The 24684-nt window shown below is 39.4% G+C and overlaps 1 protein-coding gene across 5 annotated transcripts in view; it reads left to right on the forward strand.

The window, feature by feature from the left end:
• Window positions 1-18068, forward strand: part of Prickle1 (prickle planar cell polarity protein 1) — a 106263-nt gene extending 88195 nt beyond the window's left edge. For all 5 annotated transcript variants that reach the window (XM_071609955.1, XM_071609956.1, XM_071609953.1 and 2 more), the window contains exons 2-8: window positions 6129-6314; window positions 7968-8081; window positions 8741-8878; window positions 9469-9672; window positions 11140-11326; window positions 12319-13182; window positions 15731-18068. In XM_071609955.1, coding sequence (XP_071466056.1) covers window positions 6183-6314; window positions 7968-8081; window positions 8741-8878; window positions 9469-9672; window positions 11140-11326; window positions 12319-13182; window positions 15731-16590 — 2499 coding nt within the window. In that variant the 5' untranslated portion in view covers window positions 6129-6182 and the 3' untranslated portion in view covers window positions 16591-18068. The remainder of the gene's footprint in view (window positions 1-6128; window positions 6315-7967; window positions 8082-8740; window positions 8879-9468; window positions 9673-11139; window positions 11327-12318; window positions 13183-15730) is intronic.
• Window positions 18069-24684: the final 6616 nt, after the last annotated feature.

Genomic DNA, 24684 nt, shown 5'->3' on the forward strand with positions numbered 1-24684 from the left:
AGTGCCCCCTCATAACTAAACAGAAATGAGGTGCTTACAGTTGTTCAACCTAAGACTACTGGATAGACCTTGCTCTGCTGTGGACTTTTATACACACTCTGTGCAAGCACTACGTGTGTGGTGTCTGAATGTTTTATAAGGACTGGTAAGAAACTGCCTTCAAGACAGCTGGAAATGATGGTCAATAATTTGGCCAAATTATGTGCCCTTTAAGAGGCTAGAGCCTTCTAAACTCAAAAAAGATGAAGCCCAGGTGTCAACATGCAGTCTTCATTTGTTACTAACATGTTTTTCCTATTCCAAATGTCACTGTTGGCTTCAAAAAAACCTGTCTAGTCAATGAAAGTAATAATGCCAGTTGGTACACTGCATAGTGACTCTAATTCTTTATTTTCATATAATTCTTTTGCATACTAAGTTGAAGGAAGGTAATTATGGGGGTTTTTTTGGTACTGGAGATTGGACTCGGACACTCACCCACTGAGCCACATCCCCAGCCCTATTTTGTATTTTATTTAGAGACAGGGTCTCACTGATACTTAGTGCCTCACTTTTTGCTGATGCTGGCTTTGAACTCGCAGTCCTCCTGTCTCAGCCTCCCAAGTCGCTGGGGTTACATGAACTACTGTGCCGGGCTTATAGTTGTGGGGTTTTTGTTTGTTTGTTTGTTTTGTCGTGCTGGGGATTGAACCCATGGCCTTGTGCATGTGAGGCAAGCACTCTACCAACTGAGCTATATCCCCAGCCCATAATTGTGATTTTTTTTTTTTTTTTAAAGAGGCAGGTCCTAAGATGTTGGGTAACTTGTGAAAGGTATGAAATACTTCAGAGCTGGGGTTTACTGAGTGCTGGGAGCACCAGATTCCATTCCCTGAGCATAGCTCTTGCCTCTTGGGGCAGATGTTCTCTTGACAATTATATGATGATTGAGAAGTTATACATCTGCAAGTGTTTGATTCCTTTTAAATGGTAAGAAGTAGCTGTTTCACTGTTCTCAAGGAAGAGGGGAGAGAAAGGGCAAAGGAAAAAATGGAACTCTTCAGTTTCTGTGGCATCCTTGGATGGAATACCCTCCATAATAATTCTTGTCTTCCTAAGAAAAAAGCATCCTCCCTTATGTTGACATTTAATTTTCAAAATGGTGTCTGCAAAGAACTCCTAACCTGCCTGAATTAAATTCAAAGACCTGTTCTCTCTGCCCTCAATGCCACCCTTGATGGTGTTATTAGCCATTAAAGTTTTTTGCTTCTCTTTAAAAAAGGGGGGGGGGTCTGTGAGTGAGAGAGAGAAATGATGATCAAGCAGGTAGAGCAAAGTGTGAACAATTGAGTCTTGTTACTTTTCTGAAGTTTGAAATTACAACAAAATTAAAAGTTACAAAAATAGCAACATGCAGGACAGAGGATAGGGCCATCATTGTCCATCTAAAAGTGTTCTGAGCAAGAAAACAAAGGCGCAATGAACAAATGTTTTACTCTATAACATGATACCAGGACTGAGTGGTTTCATTTCCAGTACAACTCAGACAATTTTGTAAAACCTGATTTCTGCTCCTATTTCTTATGATCATCCTTAAAAAACAACACTTGAAAATAAAATTAAAGACACTTTTTTGTTAGATCTGATTTTACCATGACCTCATATGCTTGACCTAAAAGATGTTTTTTAGCAGCCCAAATACAAACATGTTTAGATACCACTGGGAAGACCCTGGGTGAAGACTGAAGCACGTGTGAAGTGGACTCCCCTCTTCCTTTTGTGGTGTCAAAGTAAATACCACATAGTAATGCGACTGCCTAAACAAGGGGTGTTTGTGACATTTGTGAGACCACATTTTTATCATTTCTATTTTAACATTTTTACAAGCACAGGAGCCATTCTCTGACCAGCCAGCTGCTGTCACTGTATGAGCCAATGCAGCTATGAGTCAGTAATATTCAATAGTTGATTAAGAATAAACTTTCTGGGTCTATTGGCAGTCTTTTAAAAGAGTACAGATAATCTTTAAAAATAAGAAAATCCAGGTGAAGCTAGTGGTAATTGTAGTGTCTTTTACCACAACCACCCAAGTAGAGGTCATACTATGTCTTTTTTTTTTTTTTTTTTTCCTTTTGTCTGTTTTGTGGTACTGGAAATTGAACCCAGGGATGCTCTACCACTGAGCCATACCCACAGCTTCCTCCCTCCACCTTTTTTCTTTTTTTTCCCTCCAGACAGGATCTTGCTAAATTACTGAGGCTGGCCTCGAATTTGCAATCCTCCTATGTTGGCCTCCCAGGTAGCTGGGATTACAGGCGTGTGTCATGCTGCCCAGTTTAGAACTTCTTCTTCTTATTATTTTTTGCATCATGAATGATGTTTGTTTATTGTTGCCGCAGTCTGACTGGGCACAAAATAACCGGGCCACCACACTGCCTTGTAAATTCAAACAGCAATTCTTTATTCCTGAACTCTCACCGGCACTCTACACGCACGTTCTGGGAAAATTTTTCCTCCACCGGGCTCTGCGTCCCAAATACTCTCAGAACCCCGGAGAACTCAATGGAAACTCAAAGAGCGGGCGCCTGAGGCAGCAGGATACGCCCTATTCCCAGCAGGGTCCACCCTAAACCCGGATCCGCCCTAATCCCTGAGCAAGATCACCTTTCAAATCAAAACTCTCAAACATTCATGCAATGTCACTGCAAATGACCTGGGTCCAAGGCAAGCCCATTTCCACAATGGAGAGTCCTCCCTCTAAGCAACATTGGGTAGGCTGACAAGGAAATTGTCATGTGTCATTCTTACTTGGCTATGGCTCTCAGCATATTGTTACTATTTATTTCATTTATTTCCATTTTTTTATAGTAATGAGGCTGTTTCTAGATATTACTTCTGATGAGCCAGGGTGTCTTCTGTCTCCTGTGTTAGAACTTGTTTTTAATGTTTGTTTTTTGTTCAGCTCTCAAGACATGCTAACAAATGTAGTTTGGTCATTTTAAGTAATTATCCTCTGATATCAAAGAAAAATAAAAAGACTTCCTCCAGTGAATAAATTCTGAACCAATAGCTCATGAAGCTGTTGGATTTTTTTACATATATATTTTTTTAATTTTTAAATTTGTTTTAGACATTGATGGACCTTTATTCATTTATTTTTATGTGGTGCTGAGAATCAAACCCAGTGCCTCACACATGCTAGGCAAATGTTCTACCACTGAGCTACAACCCAGCCCCTTTTTTACATATTTTTATTGGTGTATTACAATTTTACATAATGGTGGGATTTGTTGTTATTTATTTGTGCATGCAAGCAATGTTACAATATAATTTGGCCCATACTATTCCCAGTATCCATCTCCCACCCCTTTACTCAGTTGATCTCCCTTTGATTTTCATGAGCTCTCCCACCTTTCTTTCTTTTATTCTTTTTCCCCCTCTCTGGCTTCCACACATGAGAGAAAGAATATGCTGTTGAATTTCTATCATTTTGACTGAGCTTTCCTTCACTTTCTATGGGTGAATAGATGTCTCCTTTCCAGTTGGATCATTTTGTGTGTCTGCTATGTAGTTGTCATGACTAGTTCACCAAGAAAGTAACTTGGCCTGATCAGCTCCTGTCCCTCCGAGGCAGTGTGGGGCCATAGTGGGTCATGATCTCAGGGATTACAGCAAACGGGTCCAAACACAACTGCTTGTTCACTTTCTGAACTTGGACAATTTACCCTGAGGCAGATCACTCTGAGACTGTTTCCTTATTTGTTAAGTGAGATACTACCTACTCTGGGTTGCTTGATAGGTTATTAACTACTATAACAGTAATAGTACCTGGCTATGCACAAAGGATTAAATAAATTAGATTAAATAAATCAGAGTGCTACCAAATAAAACCAAAAGTCATGTTTATGATAAAAATCATTTTGTCACTTATGTTCCTAAGGTTGTATTCTTCATATTGTTAGTGAATCCATGCTCAGGGTAGTTTGTTAAAAGGCTCGGATGAACATGAGTTATAGGTTTGAGATATGGCCAGCACGTCCAGGTGATTGAGAGGGGAGGAGGATGGTGGGTGGCACTTAGTGCTAACATTGATTTACCTTGATTAGGATAGTAATTTACTCTACATTTTTTCACAAAAGGCTCATCAAGGAGTACAGCTGTAAAAGTAATTCATCTCTGTAGCAATCTGTATCTTTGTGCTAGCTTGGAAAAATCCATGGTTTGTCATAATTTGTGATGTTTGCTCTTATTTTATAATATAATGATATTTAATTTTTAGGTTCTATTTAATATTTATGTCCTTTGTAAGACTGCAGAATACATAATGTGGTGTCTCCTCCCCAGCCAGATTTGGCAAGGGACAAGTGCTCATATTTCATTGACAATTCAGGTCAAATTGCATCGAAGGCACTGGTTCTCCTGGTAGGGGTTTTTGAGTTACTAATGAAATTCTTAACCTCTAGTTCCCTTTCTTTGACAGGATGTGGGGTTGCTTTTTTTAAAGCAAAGAAAAAAGACTTAGATCCAAGACATTTCTGACTTTGATAAGCACATCCTTTTTTATTGAGGAGCTGGGGAGCACACCTATGCTTAGAAAGCCTTTCCTAAGTCAGGATGGGAATGAATGCACCTGTGCAAAGGGTTACCTCCCTCCCAGTGATAGTGTAGGAAATGAGGTCTTCTTTAATTTTTGTTCAGGGTGAATGAAAGTTAAATTTATCTGTTCGAATAATACCTACTGGGTGGCATTGCTCCTACTGCTAATAAAGATTGTAGCCATGAGATTTCAGGGTTAGACTTCTGTTTGTGAACTATTAAAATTTTAATTTTTTAATGTTTTTTGATTTATAAAAAGAAAGCGACACTTTCTACAATCAGGTGTTTGTAGTAACGTTCTCTGATATTAACTGGGTTGCATCAAGCTGCTGAAAAATGACCTTGTCTTGGGCTGAAATTATTTAGTTTTCCATTGCCTTTTCCACATTGAAGCAAATGAGAATATTTAGTAAGGCAGAAAAACTTTTGGAAGTCTGATTCAGGTCTTTAGCTGGGTGACTTTGGGCAGGTCACTTCTTGACCCTTTTCTCTAAAATGATTGGGTTGCACTAATTATAATTTTCTTTTTTTACATCATTTTTGTGGGGAGGAGGCAGGTATAAAAAGAACTATCTGGTTCTAAAAGGTCTGACATTTCTTTTTTCTTAGGTCCTTGAGTGAAGCACGATTCTTAAGAATTAAAACACACTTAATAAAGACAATGCATGGTCCTGGGGCAGGGAATATGGTCCTGACACCTTTACTGCCCTTCATCTGGGGTGGCTTTACAAAGGATTTAACATCTTACTTTGCCCAATAGTGGGCTGATGGCATTTCACACATAGTAGGTGCTGCATAACTCTTTAATAAATGCTGGCTTATAATGCAATTAAACATTAATAGTCACCAATCTGGAATTTATTTTAGCCTAATGCTGTATCCAATTACTGTTTGTTGAAGGAACTCATTGATGAATGTCTGGCTGACTTTAGCCCTTAGTAAAAGCTTGAGGATTTAATGTGCTATATAAGGATTTAACTGTGCTATTTCTATTTAGTGTGTAAACTAAGTTTAGTGTCATGATTAGAAGCCTGAAAGCTAAGCAGTTTGGCCCAGGGGACCCACTCCCAGCAGGCAGCACTGTCTCAGTGGGAAAACTGCTTAGGAAACATGGGGGAACTGAGACAGGGGTGGGGTCTCTGCAGCCATTTTTCATGGGGCAGAATAGCAGACAAAACAGGTGGCCCCATTCCTCACACTTCTTCCTACAACTACTAGGACTTTACAGGAATTTCATTTGTAGGCAAGTTAGAAAATCAACAAAACAATTTTCTTGAGTCCTTTTCCCAATAAATTGGTGTGCAGAGAGGTGCCTTTTAAAAGTGACTGGAAATAAACTAGGTTTGGTGGCATTTTTGAGATATTGAGCTACTCAGGGGGCTATTTCCAAATTGTATAGTCCTGGGCATTGGAGGGCGGTGACACTAGAAATTTGATTACTTTCTCTGGGTCCAGCTGTGTGCAAACAAGCATTCAATAAAAGCTCTTGGAGATGGCTAGAGTAATGCATTCAGGTTTTTAATTTGTTTTTTTTTTTCTTGTGTTGTCCACAGGAGCCATTATTGGATGTCCTTTGACTAAGAGATCAGGTTTTTAACTTTATTATTATGCCTTTGGAGATGGAGTCCAAAATGAGCAAACTGGCTTTCGGTTGTCAGAGAAGTTCCACCTCAGATGACGATTCTGGCTGTGCACTGGAGGAGTATGCCTGGGTGCCCCCGGGCCTCAGACCAGAGCAGGTAGGAACCCAATAGTATGATTTTCTGCTTTGTTTTTCAGTGTGACTTAAAGACTTTAGAGCATTGTTTTGTTGTGTTTTTGCAGTAACACTGACATATCACTTTCCCTCAATTCCCTCACACCTCTTTGGATGACTTTGAAGTTTTGCTTTTTAAGGTCTTATTTAGTTCCTCCAGGAAAGTTTTCCATCTCTTTACACCCATGGATCCAGTCACCCCACAGCGATGCAGTTTTTGCCTTCATGATAGATGAAATCTCACATCCTGTATCTATGTGCCTTTGTAATGTGGGTTTCTGATGAAATCCACTCACTCTTCAGAGAGTGAGAGGAATTTACATTTTTAAAAACTTCAGTGACAACAAAAAGATAATAAAAGGAAAGTTTCCAGGCCAGATGTCAGTAATGCCTTTGCTGTGGAAGAGAGATGCCAAGCTATAAGAATCCACTGGAAGTGGTACTGTCTAGAAATTCAACCTTTGATAACTTCACTTTTAAGAGTCTGTCACCAGACAGAGTAATTGGGAAAAAAAAATTAAGGAGTTAATTTTGTGCTTTGTATTATTTTAAGAAAGATAACCGTCTGTATGCCTATTTTTATTTTCCCAATATCCTTATAATGATGAACTTTTTGAAAAAAATCACTGGTGATAGATATTATTATGAGGGCAAAAACATCCTTTGAAATAAAAGATGACAAGTGTACGTTTGCTTCTGAGTTATAGTTCCATTTCCTTTATGGTGGGAACTCCTTTGAGAGCAGAGAATCCTTGTTCATCCAGGGCCCTGCACAGCAGCTGGTGCTCATGCAGCTGCTATTCAATAAGTGTCTGTAACTGTGAAAAACTTCTAGAGCTGATACAATGTGGAGAAGATAGAGTGTAGCACCACACTTAGGGAAGCAATACATTGACAAAATCTCCTTCTTACATCTCAGAATGGTTAGGTTTTGTGTGATATTGATTTCTAAGCAGAGAGGTCCCATGTGCCCTAATCTCTTTTTTCCTTGGATCATTTTCATTCCTTCTCAGCATTGCAGTACCCTTTGCAGTACTCATTAAGGGATGTTCCTTATTTAAAGACAATAGAAAAACAAATATTAAGTTCTCCTTTCAAAGTGAACTAAATATAGTTCAACATGGCTCCTCTCCAATTTCCTTGGAAAGATTGATTCCAGATATTTAGAAAATAGCATCCATGGAAGTTAAGGATACAGATGCTTGAAAGAACCTGATCAGAGTCTGCAATGTGTAACAAGATTCAGAGAGCAAGTTAAATGTTTGTATAGTGGCTGGATATTGGACAGTGTCACATAGCCCATGTAGTCATCTGCAGAATTTACCCCAGACTCTCAGCTGATCCCTTGGCTGACCCTTGGAAACTGACTGAGGAATAGTAACAGTAAATGTGGATTTTTTATGGTGTATAATTTATGATGCTCCTAATTGTCACTACAAATTGCATTCCTGAACAGCAATTTAGCAGCTGGATGCTAGTTATCTGAAGGTTTGCAGTTCTGCTGAGTTGGCTCAGCTGGTCTTCTCATTAGCTCCAAGAGGCCAAACCTTGTATTGAGGGAAAGGTAACTTAAAGACTGAGCCAGCTAAGACATACAGTTTCTGTGTACTGATGTCATTCTTTGTCACTTACGCAGATCCAGCTCTATTTTGCATGCTTGCCAGAGGAAAAGGTTCCTTATGTTAACAGCCCTGGAGAGAAACATCGGATTAAACAGCTTTTGTACCAGTTGCCACCACATGATAATGAGGTAAAATAACAGAAAGAAGGCTAATTAGAAAAAAAGAAAATATACAATAAACATGGAGATGCCTCTCAAAATCCCAGCTTCTCACTGGCTAGGCCTTATTTAAAGACAATAGGGGTCTTTGATCAGTTAAAATTTGGCCTGAGAATACAGCTTTCCATTCTCTAAGAAAAGAGGATCAGTGCAATAAACTTAACCAACACAGGTTGGTTTTTATAGTGTTTGCAGCCACCCACCAAATTCCTACAAATTCCTGAGATTTTCCCTACCCCTGCATCCAGGGTAAATGCTTTATGGTAGTTCAGGCCTGAGTCGAGTTGAGTGTATGTAGAATGTGGAGTGAAAGTGACAATTAACAAGTTTAAACTTTTGTGGAAAGATTAATGCCTTACTTTTTTTCAGTGTCTCTTGCTGATAAGGATTTAAATTTCTCATTTAGAAAAAAAAAGAAAAGTAAAACAAGACTATTTCTTCAGGTTGCCTTTCCCTTTTTCTAGAGAGGCTGCAAGATTTAGGCATGGTGTCATTTTAAAACTGGGGATTTGCAAGACAGGGCAGGTAAACCTGCCGTTTCATTTCCTGAAACTTTAACTCTGGATATAAAGAATGGGCGAAGAAAACTGTGTAGTCCAGTGTGGGATTCTGTTTTGCTTTCTGTGAAGGTGCGGTACTGCCAATCTTTGAGTGAAGAGGAGAAAAAAGAATTGCAGGTGTTCAGTGCTCAGCGGAAGAAAGAAGCACTTGGAAGAGGAACGATTAAACTTTTGTCCAGAGCAGTGATGCACGCCATATGTGAGCAGGTAATTCTTTCTAGGGTGATGGCTGGTGGAGGTGATGTGGGTAGAGTTAGCTGGGATAGGTGACAGTTAGTACAAGGTGTGCACCCTAACAGCCTCCAAAATACAACAGAAAGATAGACAACCTAGCTTTGTATTCCACAGTAATTCATATTGGCTGCACTGCTATGTATGACAGTGGCAGTCAGTCCACCCATATGTAAACATTGAGTGAAACCGGGCCTTGCATAGCATCCTGGCATGGGGGGAGGTACTAGGACAAAACTAGTATTTGAAAAATGCAGAAACATAATGAAGACATTCAAATCTTAACTGGCAGTTCTCAGAGTAGGAAATATATCCAGCAGGAGGCTGGCTCAGGAAAACCGCTGTTAATGTGGATCCGATTAAACCGTACTTAGGAACAGTCGTGTGTAGTAGTGTATCTGAGGCATGTTCAGCACAGTTGAGAATCGTAAGTAATCCAGTATTGAAGAGCCATTTAATCTCTAACAGGAGAAGACCAAAATAAAAGCTTTCCTATGAATTTAGGGTTCATTATGAAGTTGTTTTAAATAAAAGAGTCATTTTACATTCACATTTTTTGTTTTCAGTGTGGGTTGAAGATAAACGGAGGGGAAGTTGCAGTGTTTGCCTCCCGTGCGGGCCCTGGAGTGTGCTGGCACCCATCCTGCTTTGTCTGCTTCACATGTAATGAGCTGCTGGTCGACCTCATCTATTTTTATCAGGATGGAAAAATTCACTGTGGCAGGCACCATGCGGAGCTACTCAAACCACGGTGCTCAGCATGTGATGAGGTAAAAAAGTTGGTCTCTGAATGCTGGAAAAAATAGCTGGTAGCAAACCAGTATTCCACTGCTTACACCTAAGCAAAACATGTATCCTGGTGTGTGTTCTGTGTGTATATTGAGAACCCTGTACACTCATACAATGGGATAACACACAGCTGATGAAGAGAGGGCAGCAGGTGTCTCTGGGCTTTCCTAAGTGTGGTGACCTTGATGATGGGGGGGAAAAAACAAGTTGCAGATGATCTCATTTTTGTTAAATATAGGGGTGGGCAATATAATATACATATTTGTATATAGTCAGAAAAGTTACAGAAAGACATATACCAAATTAATAGTGGCTCTCTGAGGCATATTGGAATGGATGATGGTGTGAAAGAAAATTTCTTAAGCTTTTTAATTTAAAGTAACTTGAAATTTATAGAAAAGTTGAAAAGGTACTATAGAGAGTTCCTGTATACCCTTCTCCTCCTGATGCTAACATATTACACAGCCATGATATATATATACACACATACATATATATGTGTGTGTGTGTGTGTGTATATATATATATATATATAAAATCAAAGCTAAGAGATTAACATTGGCATAATACCAGTAGCTAAACTAGACTTTAGATTTCCCAGCTTTTCTACAAATGGCCCTTTGCATTCCAAGATCCAATCCAGGGTGGCTTGTTGCATTTATTTCATTGTATCTTCTCCTTGGTCTTCTTCAATCTATGACAGTAAACTTTCAGTTTTTCCTTTTATACATTTATTTTTTCCAATAATGTGCTATTTGAACATTTTTTTAAATATCAAAAAATGTAAATGTCCTTAATGCTTCACTTGACTCAGTGTCCACCTCCAGGTTATCTACCCAAGTGCCAGTCACACAAACCCAGCACCTGTGTAGCCCCTACAGACACTTGTATGATGAGTCTTCTATTGACTCACACAGCCAGGCATGGTGGCACACACCTATAATCTATGTGACTTACGAGGCTAAGGTAGGAGGATCACAAGTTACAGGCCAGCCTTAGCAACTTAGCAAGGTCCTATCTCAAAATTTAAAAAAGGGCTGCAGATGTATTTCAGTGGTAAAGGACCCTGGGCTCAATCCCCACATCTGCTTCCCCTCAGACCACTAAATTATTTCAATGGTAAGATGTTCTTTGCCAGATTATGTCACCAGAGTGTTACTAGGGAGCAAAAATACAATGAAGTGATTTACCTACAATGTAGAAATAGAAAAAATTTTTTCAAGCTTAAGCAAGGATTTGTTTAGCATCTCTTTTCAGCCCTGTGTTTGTGCTCTTGTTGTGTAGCTAAACCAAGTTAAATTTAAGCTAGAGGCTGTAAGAAACAAGGTTAGTTATTTGATTTAAGAGGCAGTGTCTGTCTGTTGCCCAGAAAACATAGGGTTACCTGGCCTTGTAAACAGGTCATGCTGATTTTCTTTTGTTCTATTGTTCCACGTTTCTCTTTACAGATCATTTTTGCTGATGAGTGCACAGAAGCAGAGGGTCGCCATTGGCACATGAAGCACTTCTGCTGCCTAGAGTGTGAAACGATCCTGGGAGGACAGAGGTACATCATGAAGGATGGCCGCCCCTTCTGCTGTGGCTGTTTTGAGTCTCTCTATGCAGAGTACTGTGAAACCTGCGGGGAACATATTGGTAAGTCTGCAGCCCAGCCTTCTGCCCTGTCACGTAGCCATTGGTCATTTACAATTATCCACAGCCTTGTTTATCCATGTATTTTGTTTTTTAAATTAAGGTACAATTTACATGTAGCTAAACATACAGATCTTAAATGTATTAGTTTGATGAACTTTGACAAATGGATATGTAGTAAATTCTCATTAATCACAGTTGTGAACATTAAATTAGTGCATATTGAACCATTGCTCCTCAGAGAAATATAGGGTTAAGGTTCCTGTGAACCTCCGATCATGACACCTGCCTGGTGCTGGGGATCAAGCCCAAGGCCTCCCATTGCTAGGCAAGTGCTCTACCACTCAACTACACCCCCAGCCACATTTTCATTAACCTATCGATACAGAACCTCATTTCATGTGCACTTTAGGTTAAAGCCACTTTGAATATACACTGGTAGTGGATTAACCTCAGACTCAACAGCCAGTAGCATTGTCACTCATGGTTAGATGCTTATCCAATACATGTGTTTTCTCTGTAAAGTATATGGAAAGGCATATCACAGTCTTGCACCTGGGAGCATAGACAGCATTTCAGCATTATAGTTAGAGGCCGTTTTAAACAGCAAAATTATGGCATTAAATAGACCATGAGTAGAACACTTTTTTATAGTATGGAAACTGCAACCAACCACAGAGCATCCTTTTGTTTGAGCTCAGCTAGGAGTGTGCATGTTGGTCAACTTAAATTTACTCCATTTTGCATACCTATGAGAGACCATGAAGGTGTGATGGGTATCAATTCTGGATGTACAGAAAATTTTTAGTGAGTAAGGAAATTCACCAATACAGAATCTACAAACAATATTAATTTTGCCTTAACCACACCCCTTTCAAGACCAAGATACAGAATATTTCCATCACCTGAGATGCTTTCTCTTGGCTGCCATTTCTTCTGTTTCTTCCTTCTTCCTTTGTTCCAAGCATTAATTTTCCTATCCTTTCTCAAAACAGGTGTTGACCATGCGCAGATGACCTATGACGGGCAGCACTGGCATGCCACAGAAGCATGCTTTTCCTGTGCCCAGTGTAAGGCCTCTCTGTTGGGATGTCCCTTCCTTCCCAAACAAGGTCAGATTTATTGTTCAAAAACCTGCAGCCTCGGTGAAGACGTCCATGCTTCTGATTCTTCTGACTCTGCGTTCCAATCAGCCCGATCGAGAGACTCCAGAAGAAGTGTCCGAATGGGTAAAAGCAGTCGATCAGCGGATCAGTGCAGACAGTCTCTCCTCTTGTCCCCTGCTCTGAACTACAAGTTCCCTGGTCTTTCCGGCAATGCTGATGATACCCTTTCCCGGAAGCTAGATGATCTGAGTCTCTCCAGGCAAGGAGCAAATTTTGCCAATGAAGAATTTTGGAAAGGGAGAGTAGAGCACGAAACCCCTGAAGACCCTGAAGAATGGGCTGAGCATGAAGATTACATGACACAGCTCCTCCTCAAGTTTGGTGATAAAAGCCTCTTTCAGCAGCAACCCAGTGAGATGGATATTAGAGCCAGTGAGCACTGGATATCTGATAACATGGTGAAAAACAAGACCGAGTTAAAGCAAAATCATCAGAGTCTTGCCAGTAAAAAATACCAGTCTGATATGTATTGGGCCCAGTCACAAGATGGACTGGGCGATTCTGCTTATGGTAGCCACCCAGGCCCTGCAAGCAGTAGGAGGCTCCAGGAACTGGACCTGGACCACGGTGCTTCAGGATATAATCATGACCAAACGCAGTGGTATGAAGATTCCCTGGAGTGTTTGTCAGACTTGAAACCAGAGCAAAGTGTTCGGGATTCTATGGATTCTTTGGCTTTGTCTAATATCACAGGTACGCATAGGGATTGTGGGCTATTTGAAAAAGTGGCCACTAAGATGTTTATTCAAAAACATTGCTGATCAGCACCAATAGGGGATATATTATTTAACACTCTGGACAAGCTGGATACAGTGGTATACACCTCTAATCCCAGTGACTTGGGAGGCTAAGGCACGAGTATTGCAAGTTTGAGGCCAGTCTAAGCAATTTGACAAGATCCTGTATCAAAAGAAAAAAGGGGGGCTGGGGATATAGCTAGTGGTAAAGCTGAGTTCAATTCTCAATACAAAAAATTAAAAAAATAAAACAAAAACACCTTTAACCCAGAGGAAGGAAGGCATTTCATTTAAATGTTGAACACTATATAGCCAAACAAGTATGTGTCTGTACGGGTAAGTGGGCATGTATAAAATATTTTTTTAACCCTGTCTTTTGAGATAGGTATTACCTGTTTTAAGGAGGAGAAAACTGGTTTATTTGAATAAGGGAGTCTACAACTGGATTGTGTCCAAGAGATTCTATACTATTAGATTGTGCTATATGAATTTCAAAATATTAAAATCAGCCTGTGCACTTCATAAGCTTGTAATAGTCTTAAACATTTTTCCTGAATTGCCCTGTGGCAAGAGATAGCTCAGAACGATCTGAGCATTCTTTTTCCTCATTTAAAATGTTACCTTACTATTTTCAAAGCAAATTCATATTATCCATATTTTATCCTTAAAATAATCCTGAGTTGTACAGAGTGGATATTACTCCATTTTGCACAATAGGAAATTTAAATTAACAGAATGCTAAATGTCTAGTATTACATAGGTTCTAAAGGCAAGATTGGACCTAGGATCCAGCACATTGTCAACCTCATATTTGCAGCAAGTTTTTGGACACAGAAATATGGTCCTTGTGCAGCAAATTTTATAGGTTAATGATACACAGTCATTTCATAAAGGTGGTTTATTGCAAAACAACCAGGAAAGGCTCCAGTGGCTGCCCACTGCCAGAATGACCTGAGCCAGGCAGTGCAGTGACATGGACGATGAGAGGAAGCTACTCTCTGGCTTCTGTGGACTGCTCAGGGATGAGGCCTACAATAAAGGGGAGGGAAGAATGGTGGGTGAGACTGTCTGCCAGGCCCTGTGCTAAGTGTTTTGACATTTTAAATCAAAATCAGACTAATTTGATTCAATGTGAAGTGTTAGGAGCTGGGGGTGTTGCTCAGTAGTAGAGCATGTGCTTAGCATGTGCGAGGCCCTGGGTTTCATCCCCAGCAACTCAAAAATAAAATTAAACATGTTAGGGGCAAGCTGGGCATGGTGGCACAACCTGTAATCTCAATAATGTGGGAGACTGAGGCAGGAGGATTCTAAGTTTGAGGCCAGCCTAGGCAACTGGCAAGACCTGCTCAAAAGAAAAAAAAAAAAAAAATTAGAGGCTGACATTCCTTGACAACAGACTGAAAAACAGGCTTCCTTTAAATAGTAGGGAGTTACATAGTCTCCAACTGACAACAGTCCACACCACTCCCTATTGTTAGTTAGTCTTGGTCCTGTTACAACAAAGGACATCCATCTCAATTGTGAGAAGTTTTTCTTTCTTCTTCTTTGTTTTTTAGCAGGGGGTGGGGTGGGGTGGGGAGGTGGGTGCCAGGGATTGAACTCGGGGACACTTGACCACTTAGCCACATCCCCAACCCTATATTATATTTTTATTTAGAGACAGGGTCTCACCGAGTTGCTTAGTGCCTTGCTTTTGCTGAGGCTGGCTTTGAACTCACAATCCTCCTGCCTCAGCCTCCTGAGCTGCTGGGATTATAGGCATGCACCACCACGCCCAGCAGAAGTTTTAAAGTAAGATGGGGTTGGAAACAACACCTTTTGTGGTTCAGAGGTAGAGAAGATTGGCTAAAAGTTGAGATCAGGGGTTGGACAGACCTTCTGTAATAGTCTAGGTAGTCTTTTTAGGCCAACCAAAGATAATATGTAAACAATCGGCATGCTATGTTCCAGTGAAAATATACACAAACAGGCTGTTGGGCTGTCATTTTCCAAACACCAGTCTAAAATGAGGAAGATTCCCATGATGGTGGCCATGTGGTTGCAAAGGAAGGAAATGATTTGAGAGATGTTCAAATAAGACAATTTGGCTTTAATGGATTGAGGAACAGAAGCTTCCACAGCTTATGTTAAAAAACAAATGAAGAGCTGTTAAATTTTTGCTGCTTGTGCCATGTGCTAAAATAACGTTTGGCTCAAAACAGCAGAGCTCATAAGCGAGGTTGTTGCCCCTTGTATCATTAACAATATTTAGATTCTTTTCAATTGATAAATAATACATATTGGTTTTCCGTAGTAGGATTGTTTATTTGCAGTGCTGGGGTCAAACCCAGGACCTCAGACCTGCTAGGCAAGCTGAGCTACAATCCCCATCCCCTTCCTAGTGGGTTTTAATCAAATATTGCAATTGTAAATCTTTGAAATGTTTGATTTCAATAGTGTATTTCTAATAATTATCAGAATATTAGGATTTTGAGAATCATATATTGTTTTGGCTCCTCTTCTAGGGGCTTCAGTGGATGGAGAAAGCAAGCCTAGGCCATCACTATATTCTCTACAAAACTTCGAGGAGATGGAGGCAGAAGACTGTGAGAAAATGAGCAATATGGGAACTCTGAACTCTTCCATGCTACATAGGAGTGCAGAGTCCTTAAAAAGTCTGAGTTCAGAGTTGTGTCCAGAAAAAATCATGCCTGAAGAGAAGCCAGTACATCTGCCAGTGCTCAGAAGATCCAAGTCTCAATCCAGACCACAGCAGGTCAAGTTTTCGGATGATGTCATCGACAATGGAAGCTATGACAACATTGAAATCCGGCAGCCTCCAATGAGTGAGAGGACTCGGAGGCGGGTTTACCATTTTGAAGAGAGGGGATCTAGGTCCCACCACCATCGCCGCAGGAGAAGTAGAAAATCCCGCTCTGATAATGCCCTGAATCTTGTCACAGAAAGAAAATATTCTCCCAAAGACAGACTGCGGCTTTACACTCCTGATAATTATGAGAAATTTATACAGAATAAAAGTGCCCGGGAGATCCAAGCATACATCCAGAATGCTGATCTCTATGGACAGTATGCCCATGCCACATCTGATTACGCACTGCAGAACCCAGGAATGAACAGGTTTCTGGGGCTCTATGGTGAAGATGATGATTCCTGGTGTTCCTCCTCCACTTCCTCCTCCGACTCAGAAGAAGAAGGGTATTTTCTTGGACAACCAATTCCTCAACCCCGGCCACAGAGATTTGCCTACTACACAGATGACCTTTCTAGTCCAACTTCTGCACTTCCTACACCTCAGTTTGGTCAGAGGACAACTAAATCCAAGAAGAAAAAGGGACACAAGGGCAAAAATTGTATCATTTCTTAACTGAGTAGCTGTGGAGATCAGTTGTTTAAAACTTAGCCATTAACCTTTGGAATCTTATCTTTTTTCTTCCATAGGAAAGTTGCTAAAATAGTTTAAAGTGCTTTCTTCTCCCATGTAAATGAGAACCCTACTGCTGTTTACAGTGTCAGATTAACAGTTGAAAGGTGTGATTGCTCCAGTTTACCCTCCTTGGACGGTGCCAGGTTAACGTGACATGTGACATCGGTGCCTGTGGCAGGTGCATTACAGTTTCAAATAGCTGCTTTGGTCTCCAATCCACAAAAGAATACTCAAACTCTCGAGAGGTGACTGGACCGGGGTGTCCATTTAGAAGATGGAGAACTCCAGCCACCTTTGTAAAGCAATAGTGTTTGTCTTTATGTACATCAGGTTGGCTCAGGTCCTGACCAGTCTGTCTTGTTGTGAGGCATGCACTTGTCACAGTGACCTAGCTAATACTGTGCATCCTATTGTGTGAGGCCAACTTGTCCCCTTTCAGCCCTTATTAGCCAGGTAAACATTGTATTGTATTAGCTCCAGCTCCAGATTGAAAAAGAAAATTGCTATTTATAATGTAGTATTTCATAGACGTAAGTGTATTCCTAATTTAACGGTGCAAATATTAATGTATATACTGTACAGTTCAGATTTTAAAGCTGATATTTTTATATCCCTGAATTGCAAGATGTTTGTTACACTGCAGTGCTAGATTTATTAGAGAACCAGAAATAGCATTTATGGATGAAATGATTGCTTGTATTTTAGTCAGGGTTTATAAGTTTTAGATGGTTAAATTTTTATTGCCTAGTGATGGAAAGTTTAATTTTTTTGATTTTCAATATTAAAAAGGCTCTGTATGCATGGTGGGGCTATGTAAATACTCTTTAAAACTATGGCCCTATTAATCTTACGAGTGTTATTTATGGGTCAAGCAATGTAAACTGTATAAATGTATAAACAAACAAAAACCCACATATACCCCTGGAATATATGGTAAAAACAAGTAGATGCTGTCTGGGTGAATGTTTTTCCCTGGGGGTCAGGTAGGGTGTCTTTCCCATTCTTGGCAAGGTGATGATTATCTCATGAGAAGAGTCTAGAACTACAAGGATCTGCTTTTCCTGGAAGAGGTCTTTGTAGATTTGTTATTTGAAGAGAGGTGACTCCTTTTTTTCTTCCCCTCCAGCTAACTTGTTGGCCTTTGAAAGCAATTTTGAAAACTGGGACTTCTAGTTATTTTTCTTTTAAAATCTTTAGAGGATGCTGTGACACTGAGTACTTCAAGTTCATATGAGGTTCTAGTTCAAGGAAAAATTATGTTGGGTTTGAACTAATGAGCAGATATTTTGATATGTGCCATTCTTGCATATATATCTCAGTCTAATTAAAGGTCTTGGTGGCATCTGGGGTCTTTTAGGGAGGTATTTAATAAATGCTTAATAAATAACAAACTACCTTTCTGAATACAAGTCTTTATAAACATCCAGTTAACTTCTTTGGTCCTGTGTTCCAATTTGTCTTATTCTGCAGTCCTTCTACCATAAATAGACCTCCATTTTACTTATGCATGTCCACATGTCCTCATTAGCATGTAGGAGATAAGACTTGGGACACCAAAACATATGCTTCCATATTTATCAGAGCAGGGAAAAGCTATGAGGCCTTGAAGAGGCCAGATACAATCCAATAGGTAAACCAGTGGGCAAACAGCCTCCCTGTCTCCTCGCTGGATAGGGCAAGGCTTTGTATCTAGGCCTTAAAGACTTCAAACAGGACAAAAGATAATGAAGCTTCTTCCCATTCCTCATCCCAAGTAACCACTATTACCCAGTTCTAGTGGATCCCTTCAATGTTCAAAGCACATTTATGTGTCTCTCTTTAAAATGGTAGTTGGGGATAGGAGTGTATCTAGTGGGAGAACACATGCATAGCATGTGCCAGGCCCTGTGTTCAAAGTAACAAACCATACACAACTGACTTGCTTTTTGTTTTGTAGTACATACAGGTCTACCTCATTCTTTCAGTGGCTGCTGAATATTCTAACTTTAGATATGCCATTATTTAACCTGTCCTTTGGTGAGGTACTTGAATTGCCTCAAACCTACCTTACCCTGCAGTGGCATATGTGTGCACATAACTTGGGAGTGGCATAATGACCAGGATGGAGGTTATGTATATTTAAAACTTTGATAGATACTGCCAATTTTCCTCTAAAAGAAACTGCTGATTTACACTTACATAATGTATTATCTGATCACAACCTCACATAATATATTAGCATAATTCTTGGTTTTGAAGAAATTTTTAGAACCTGTACTGTAGCAAGCATCCTTTTAGGAAACCCTTATGCAATATGTTACATTCAGCTGATGATGTGTAGCCTGAAGACATGCAGGTATGAGCTGAAGGTGCCGCCCTCAGTAGTTTTCAAGTTCATTCTTAACAGATTAGTTACTTTTGTTAAATCTGTCAACAGTCACCCTAGTCATTCTTTTCATTTCCTTATTGTAAGGGTTATATAGATTTCCAAGGGTTTTAGGAAATAAATATTTATTCACAATGATAATGTAACTTTCATATTTTTAAATCCCTATTAGTAAAGCAGAAGACCATCTACAAAGGCAGAAAGGAAAGTAACTGCCTTACAATTCTGTAAAAAAAGTATAGCATGTAGTTGCTAAAAGGTGTGAGTAGATCAAGTTAACCGGAACTTAAAAGTATCTTGGTCAGTCACTGAATTCCGAAACTTGATCCAAGACAAATATTGAGTGTTAAAATTCTGCCTGTGATCACACATGGGGAATCAGAACCCCAAGGGTTGCATTTTCCTCACTTCAGAGCAGTTACTGCAGAACACCACTGCCGGTCCTGGAAAGACACAAAGTCCATAGGAACTCCTTTCTACTCTCATTAAAAGAAAATGATTCCTTATAGGTAAGCACATGCTATTCTCCGCACTCTGCTCTTTAGTCCCTGAGTTCAATCAAAAGTGCCAGAAGTGAAAGGAGAAGTCATTTGCTACCCAATCCTCTTGCTTTGGCTACCAAGCATGGACGTTAAAATGATGATGAAATTAGAATGCGTACCCAAGACTGCTAGATCTCCAGTGGACTCTTGACAACCACTGGAAAGAACCAGTGTTGCTAGACCATCCACTTTTTCAAGAGAAGCCAGGAATCTGAAGTTTTGTGAACTCTCCCAGCTTTTACATGCTAACAACCAATTCAAACATTTTTGAAACACTGCTGAACAGAATGAGCATGGCATCGCAGTTTCTAACCTCTGGGTCATAAATTCAGGGGTCGAAAGCAGACTCGTCTATGCTTAGAGCTGTCTAGGAAGGCAAAACTACTAATAACTGTTTATAGAAATACATGTGTCCCTTTTTTAGATACACAAAGAAGAAAAATTATTGGGATCTTTAAAAACACCTTAAGAGCTTCATTATCGATTCAATGCTAGTGAAACAATTATGATAAATTCTTTTTAATGAGAAGATCACTAATTGCCTAGATTATCTAGTCATTCACTGGAATGCTGTATAGAGGTGTGCAGAAAACATAGTTTTGGGTTTTTTGGGGTTTTTTGTAAACTCTAAACATATTAGAAAGGCTTCTAGGCAAACTGTACCAAGGAGCAGGAATAACTGAATTTTGCAACTGGAAGAATAAAATGGAAGCTTTTCAGAATGTGGAAGAAAAATAGGATACTGGGTATATTGTATAGATTTAGTCACAGGATTAGAAACAACTTACTCTGTTTGAACAGATCCATCTAGCTGGCCAAGTATAACTTTCAGGGATCAATTTTAGCCATAATATTTCTTTTTGAAAGAAAATTTTGCACCTCTGTTGCTGTACATTTACATACGTATGCTGTTATGCCATGTCAACTTTTGAAGTAACTTGCAACCCACTCCCTGAATGCATTTTATTCCAAAGTGGACAGTACCATTAAGAATAAAAATTAGTAGCCTTAATACTAGTGATTTCAGCATTTTTAGGTAACTGAATCAAGCAAGTGATGTTGCTTGATGGCTACTAATCTAAATCCACTCACCACAAAACTGATCTTGCAGAGTGATGCAAAACACTGAACTGCAGGAGTCAGGAGAGATGAGTTAGGAAACCTACCTCTCATTAAGGTTCTGACGGTGTTCATACTGTAATATGAGAGTGGTAGACCAACTCAAAGGTTTCTTTCCAGCTTTAGACTTCTGTGGAGATTAAATTTATTATATTATTGGTCTGAAGAGTCTTCTCAGTATAATGTGTTTTTCCTTTTCTGACTCTTCATTTACCAACATGTTTGTCTGATAAGGATCCCTGAAAGAATGATCCCCACTCCTTCCTCTATCACCAAGACCATGGCTTAAGGGAGCTGGGAGGTTTAAGAGGGTTGGTGTGTGTGTAATTAATACTTGAGATTCTGAGTAAGAGGATAATCTAAATAATGAAATAGAAATTCAGGCATGGGGACTGGGGCTGTAGTCAGTAGCAGAGTGCTTGCCTAGCATGTGTGAGGCACTGTTCAATCCTCAGCACCACATAAAAATAAAAACAAATAAAAGAAAAAAAATTCAGGCATGGTTATCTCCCTTTCAGTGCATATGCTTAAGGTTGGCCTTATCTCTATTAAGTAGACAGTTTGGAAGCTGGATAGAGTATGAGAATAAAGTAATTTTCTCCACGTCATTCTCTCCAATTACCAGGAGAAAAAGAAAGAAAGAGGGCTGCTTTTGGCAACAGTTAGTCTTGAATCTCTGAACATGGAAGCAAAGATCAAAAAGTGTTAACCATATTAAATGAATCCTGAATCCTACACATTTAATTACCAGGTTTATTCCACTGAAATGAATTCTCAAACTTCACCATGAGTCCTGATGCAGCACTTACAGATTGTGGGTCCTGGGCTGTTTGGGGCTGCATGCCCAAATGTGTTTCCTGAAGTAGCTCCAAAGTCATAAGAACCAATATGGAAGTTAGTAGCGAGTGAGGATAAAGTGAAAAACCAGTAGAATCTACTGAACTAGGACTTTGTTTTTTGTAAAGTTATTAGTTTTATACATAGCCCATTATAATTATATTACACATGAACTTCACATATCTCAAATAGCTAGTCTGTGCTGAAGGCAAGATTTGAACCTAACTCTGAACGACCACTAAGCTTTTTCTCCTTTAAAAACACTAAACTTAGACTGGAAACTCTACGTAAGACACTGGCCACTCGCTATATAGACCTGGGAGGTCATAACTTCTGTAGTCCTTAAGACCAAAATCCTCATTGGTCCTGAGTTTGATCCCCAGCATTGGGGGAGAAAAATCTTAATTGGTAAAGAATTCCATATGAACGTACTTTGTTAGTTACAAAACACCAGAATGGTGATTCTAACCTTGTTCAGATAGTGCAATAAGAAAAATATGATGCTTCTCAGAATTCTATAAAATAGTATATTAAACCTAAAATAAATGCATTTTAAGCAACATCCAATATGGCATGCTATATTTTACTCTACAGAAGTAACAGCAAGTTTTCTTTTAATTAATGGGTAAAAAAAACCCTTTAAAAACCTAAGACCATTTTAGTGATAATAATCTAGCATTAGAACACCATCAATCCAGGAAAAGAGTTCAAAAAACAGTATGATATAGAAACAGGCTGTTCCTCCTGTTATATAAATGTACACTAGATTGTAACAATCATATGTCACTTGTCATTTAAATACAGCTTGAAACTGAGAACTCTGGATTGGCAAAGCCTTTTATACAATCAATCAGCTCTCATTACCCCAAGATCAATCAGTACAACAAAAATGCAGCCTGCTCAGGGCCAACTTCAGTCAAACTAACTTTTGGATGTAATTTGACAAAAATGAGCAGTGAGTCTGAGTAAAACATGAGCTGTTTTAATAGGAAACCAAATAATAATGTGTCTTAAAGAATAAAAATGTTTATTCTGCTCTCATTAACAGTTCAGTACTCCATGTAGTCATGGAGTGATCCAGGTTCCTTCCATATTATGGATCCACAAAGGAAAAAAAAAAAAAAAGAACAATGTTACATTACGTTGCTACCTCTCTTGGGAAGGGATAAAAGAGTACCTCTAATGTCTAAGAGTCACAGTCTAGAGCAGTACTCCCCTTTCAAATTCCACAAGACAGAACTTACTTCATACACCTAACTACGATGAGGACATGGCAAATCCAGTCATTTGGCAGTTATATGATTCAGTATTAACTCTATTACAATGGAGAATGGGCAAACAGATGTTGGTAACTACCTTAATTACTGGTACACGCCCATTCCCATTTCTTGTTCACCTGATTGGATAACACAAGTGGTCTGAGAGTTGGAAGGAAGGACATGAAAAATCTGCACCTTGGTCTGGCGAGCAAAATGTGGGCATTACTCCCAGAGCACCACACAACAGCCCAAGCAGTTAAAGCTGAAAAGCCAACTGGCTGCCTGCAACATAGAATGCTGCCCACTATTATCCTTTAGAGACAATCATCATTCCCCCAAAATTATAGCCAAAAAACTGTCAGAGCCTACCTTGGAGTTTAGAATCGGTTACAGCAAACTCTGGAGTGAAGCTGAAATCAGAATCTATTTGGCAGAGTGTAGCAGAGTCCTTCCTAAGGGGATCTGGTCTTCCCTTCCTTCCAGAGGTTCTGTATCTGTAAACTGGCTCAGGGCTGGGAGGTGATTGAGGGCTATGAGAAATTAACATTTTTGGCAAGAATACTACATATATATATAATGTTTTCAAATTTCACTCAACTACAAGAGGTAAAACTATAAAATGTTCAAAATCCCTCAATTCTGCTCTCAATCTACCTTTTCCCAAAGAAGGGGAGAAAATATAATCATTCATTCCTTAACTCTCTGCAGTCTATAGTTGAGACAGATCCCTAAAACAGAAGACAGATTAACAAAAGAACAAGCAAGTTTATTAACACCTACAAAGCACAACACGAGAGAGAAAAGCAACTCAAAGCAGTTGTTTAGGAATCTGCCTTAAATAGTATTTTTTGTTTTATATTTTGGTACTGGGGACTTACTCCAAGTGTGCTTTACACTGACTTATATCCCCAGCCATTTATATTTTTTTCAGAGGGTCTCAATAAATCGCTGAGGTTGTCCTCAAACCTAAAATCCTCCTGATACAACCTGTGAGTCACTGAGATTACAAGTGTGCACCACATCTGGCCTAAACAGTTAATTTTAACAAAGAAAAATGAAGTTCAGATACATGACAATGGAAAAGTGGCCCCAGGCTTTAGAGGTGGGAAAACTGTGGGAAGATAAATCTATTGAGATTTAGAAAGTCAGCTTAAGAGGGTCATCTCTGAACTGAGAAAAAAAGTTCTGCGTGAGTAATTTACATTCGGGAAGGGAAAGGAGAGAGAGAGAGAGAGAGAGAGAGAGAGAGAGTGAGTGTGAGTGTATGTGTAGTGGGTGGGTGTGGGTATAGACTTTTATTCTTTGTGAATCTCTGTCCTGCTTTTAGGCAAACTGAGAAATGGCAGAGTTTCTCTGCATTTTGATTGTCTTCAACTCAAGAATCCTTTATATTTTGGAGAAAAAATATCTTGGTTTCCTTCACCATCTTTATCACCCATCATCTTCAAAGAATTTTAGTCACATAGGCTGATACCATTCCCTCCTGTATTTTGCTACTTCTCCTTTTCTAAGTCTTATTCTTACAACATCCAGGGTCACACGTTACTTCCTTTGTGAAGGCACCTTTAATTTGACAAACATGAGTACCTATAGCATTTCAAACTGTGCTAAGAACCAGAGTCACATGACAACATGGTCCCTGTCCTCCATGAATTATTATACTGATGTAGGGTTTTATTCCTACTGTACTTGGAAATTCAGGCTCACAATGACAATTGTTAAATACTATTATGCTCAACAACTACTGTTTTCAGATATCAAAAGTCCATTTACCACCAAATTTAACTTCCTCTATCCTGCTGCTGAGTAGGTGAACCGAATAATTAGAAATAGTTTTTTAGCAGAGAGTAATAAAGTTTACATCTTAGCAGAGCAGTTTAAGCCTGATAAAATAAGAGAAAAGACAATCTAA

Source organism: Marmota flaviventris, chromosome 3 (genome assembly GCF_047511675.1).
Source record: "Marmota flaviventris isolate mMarFla1 chromosome 3, mMarFla1.hap1, whole genome shotgun sequence".
NCBI classification, from domain to species: Eukaryota; Metazoa; Chordata; class Mammalia; order Rodentia; family Sciuridae; genus Marmota; species Marmota flaviventris.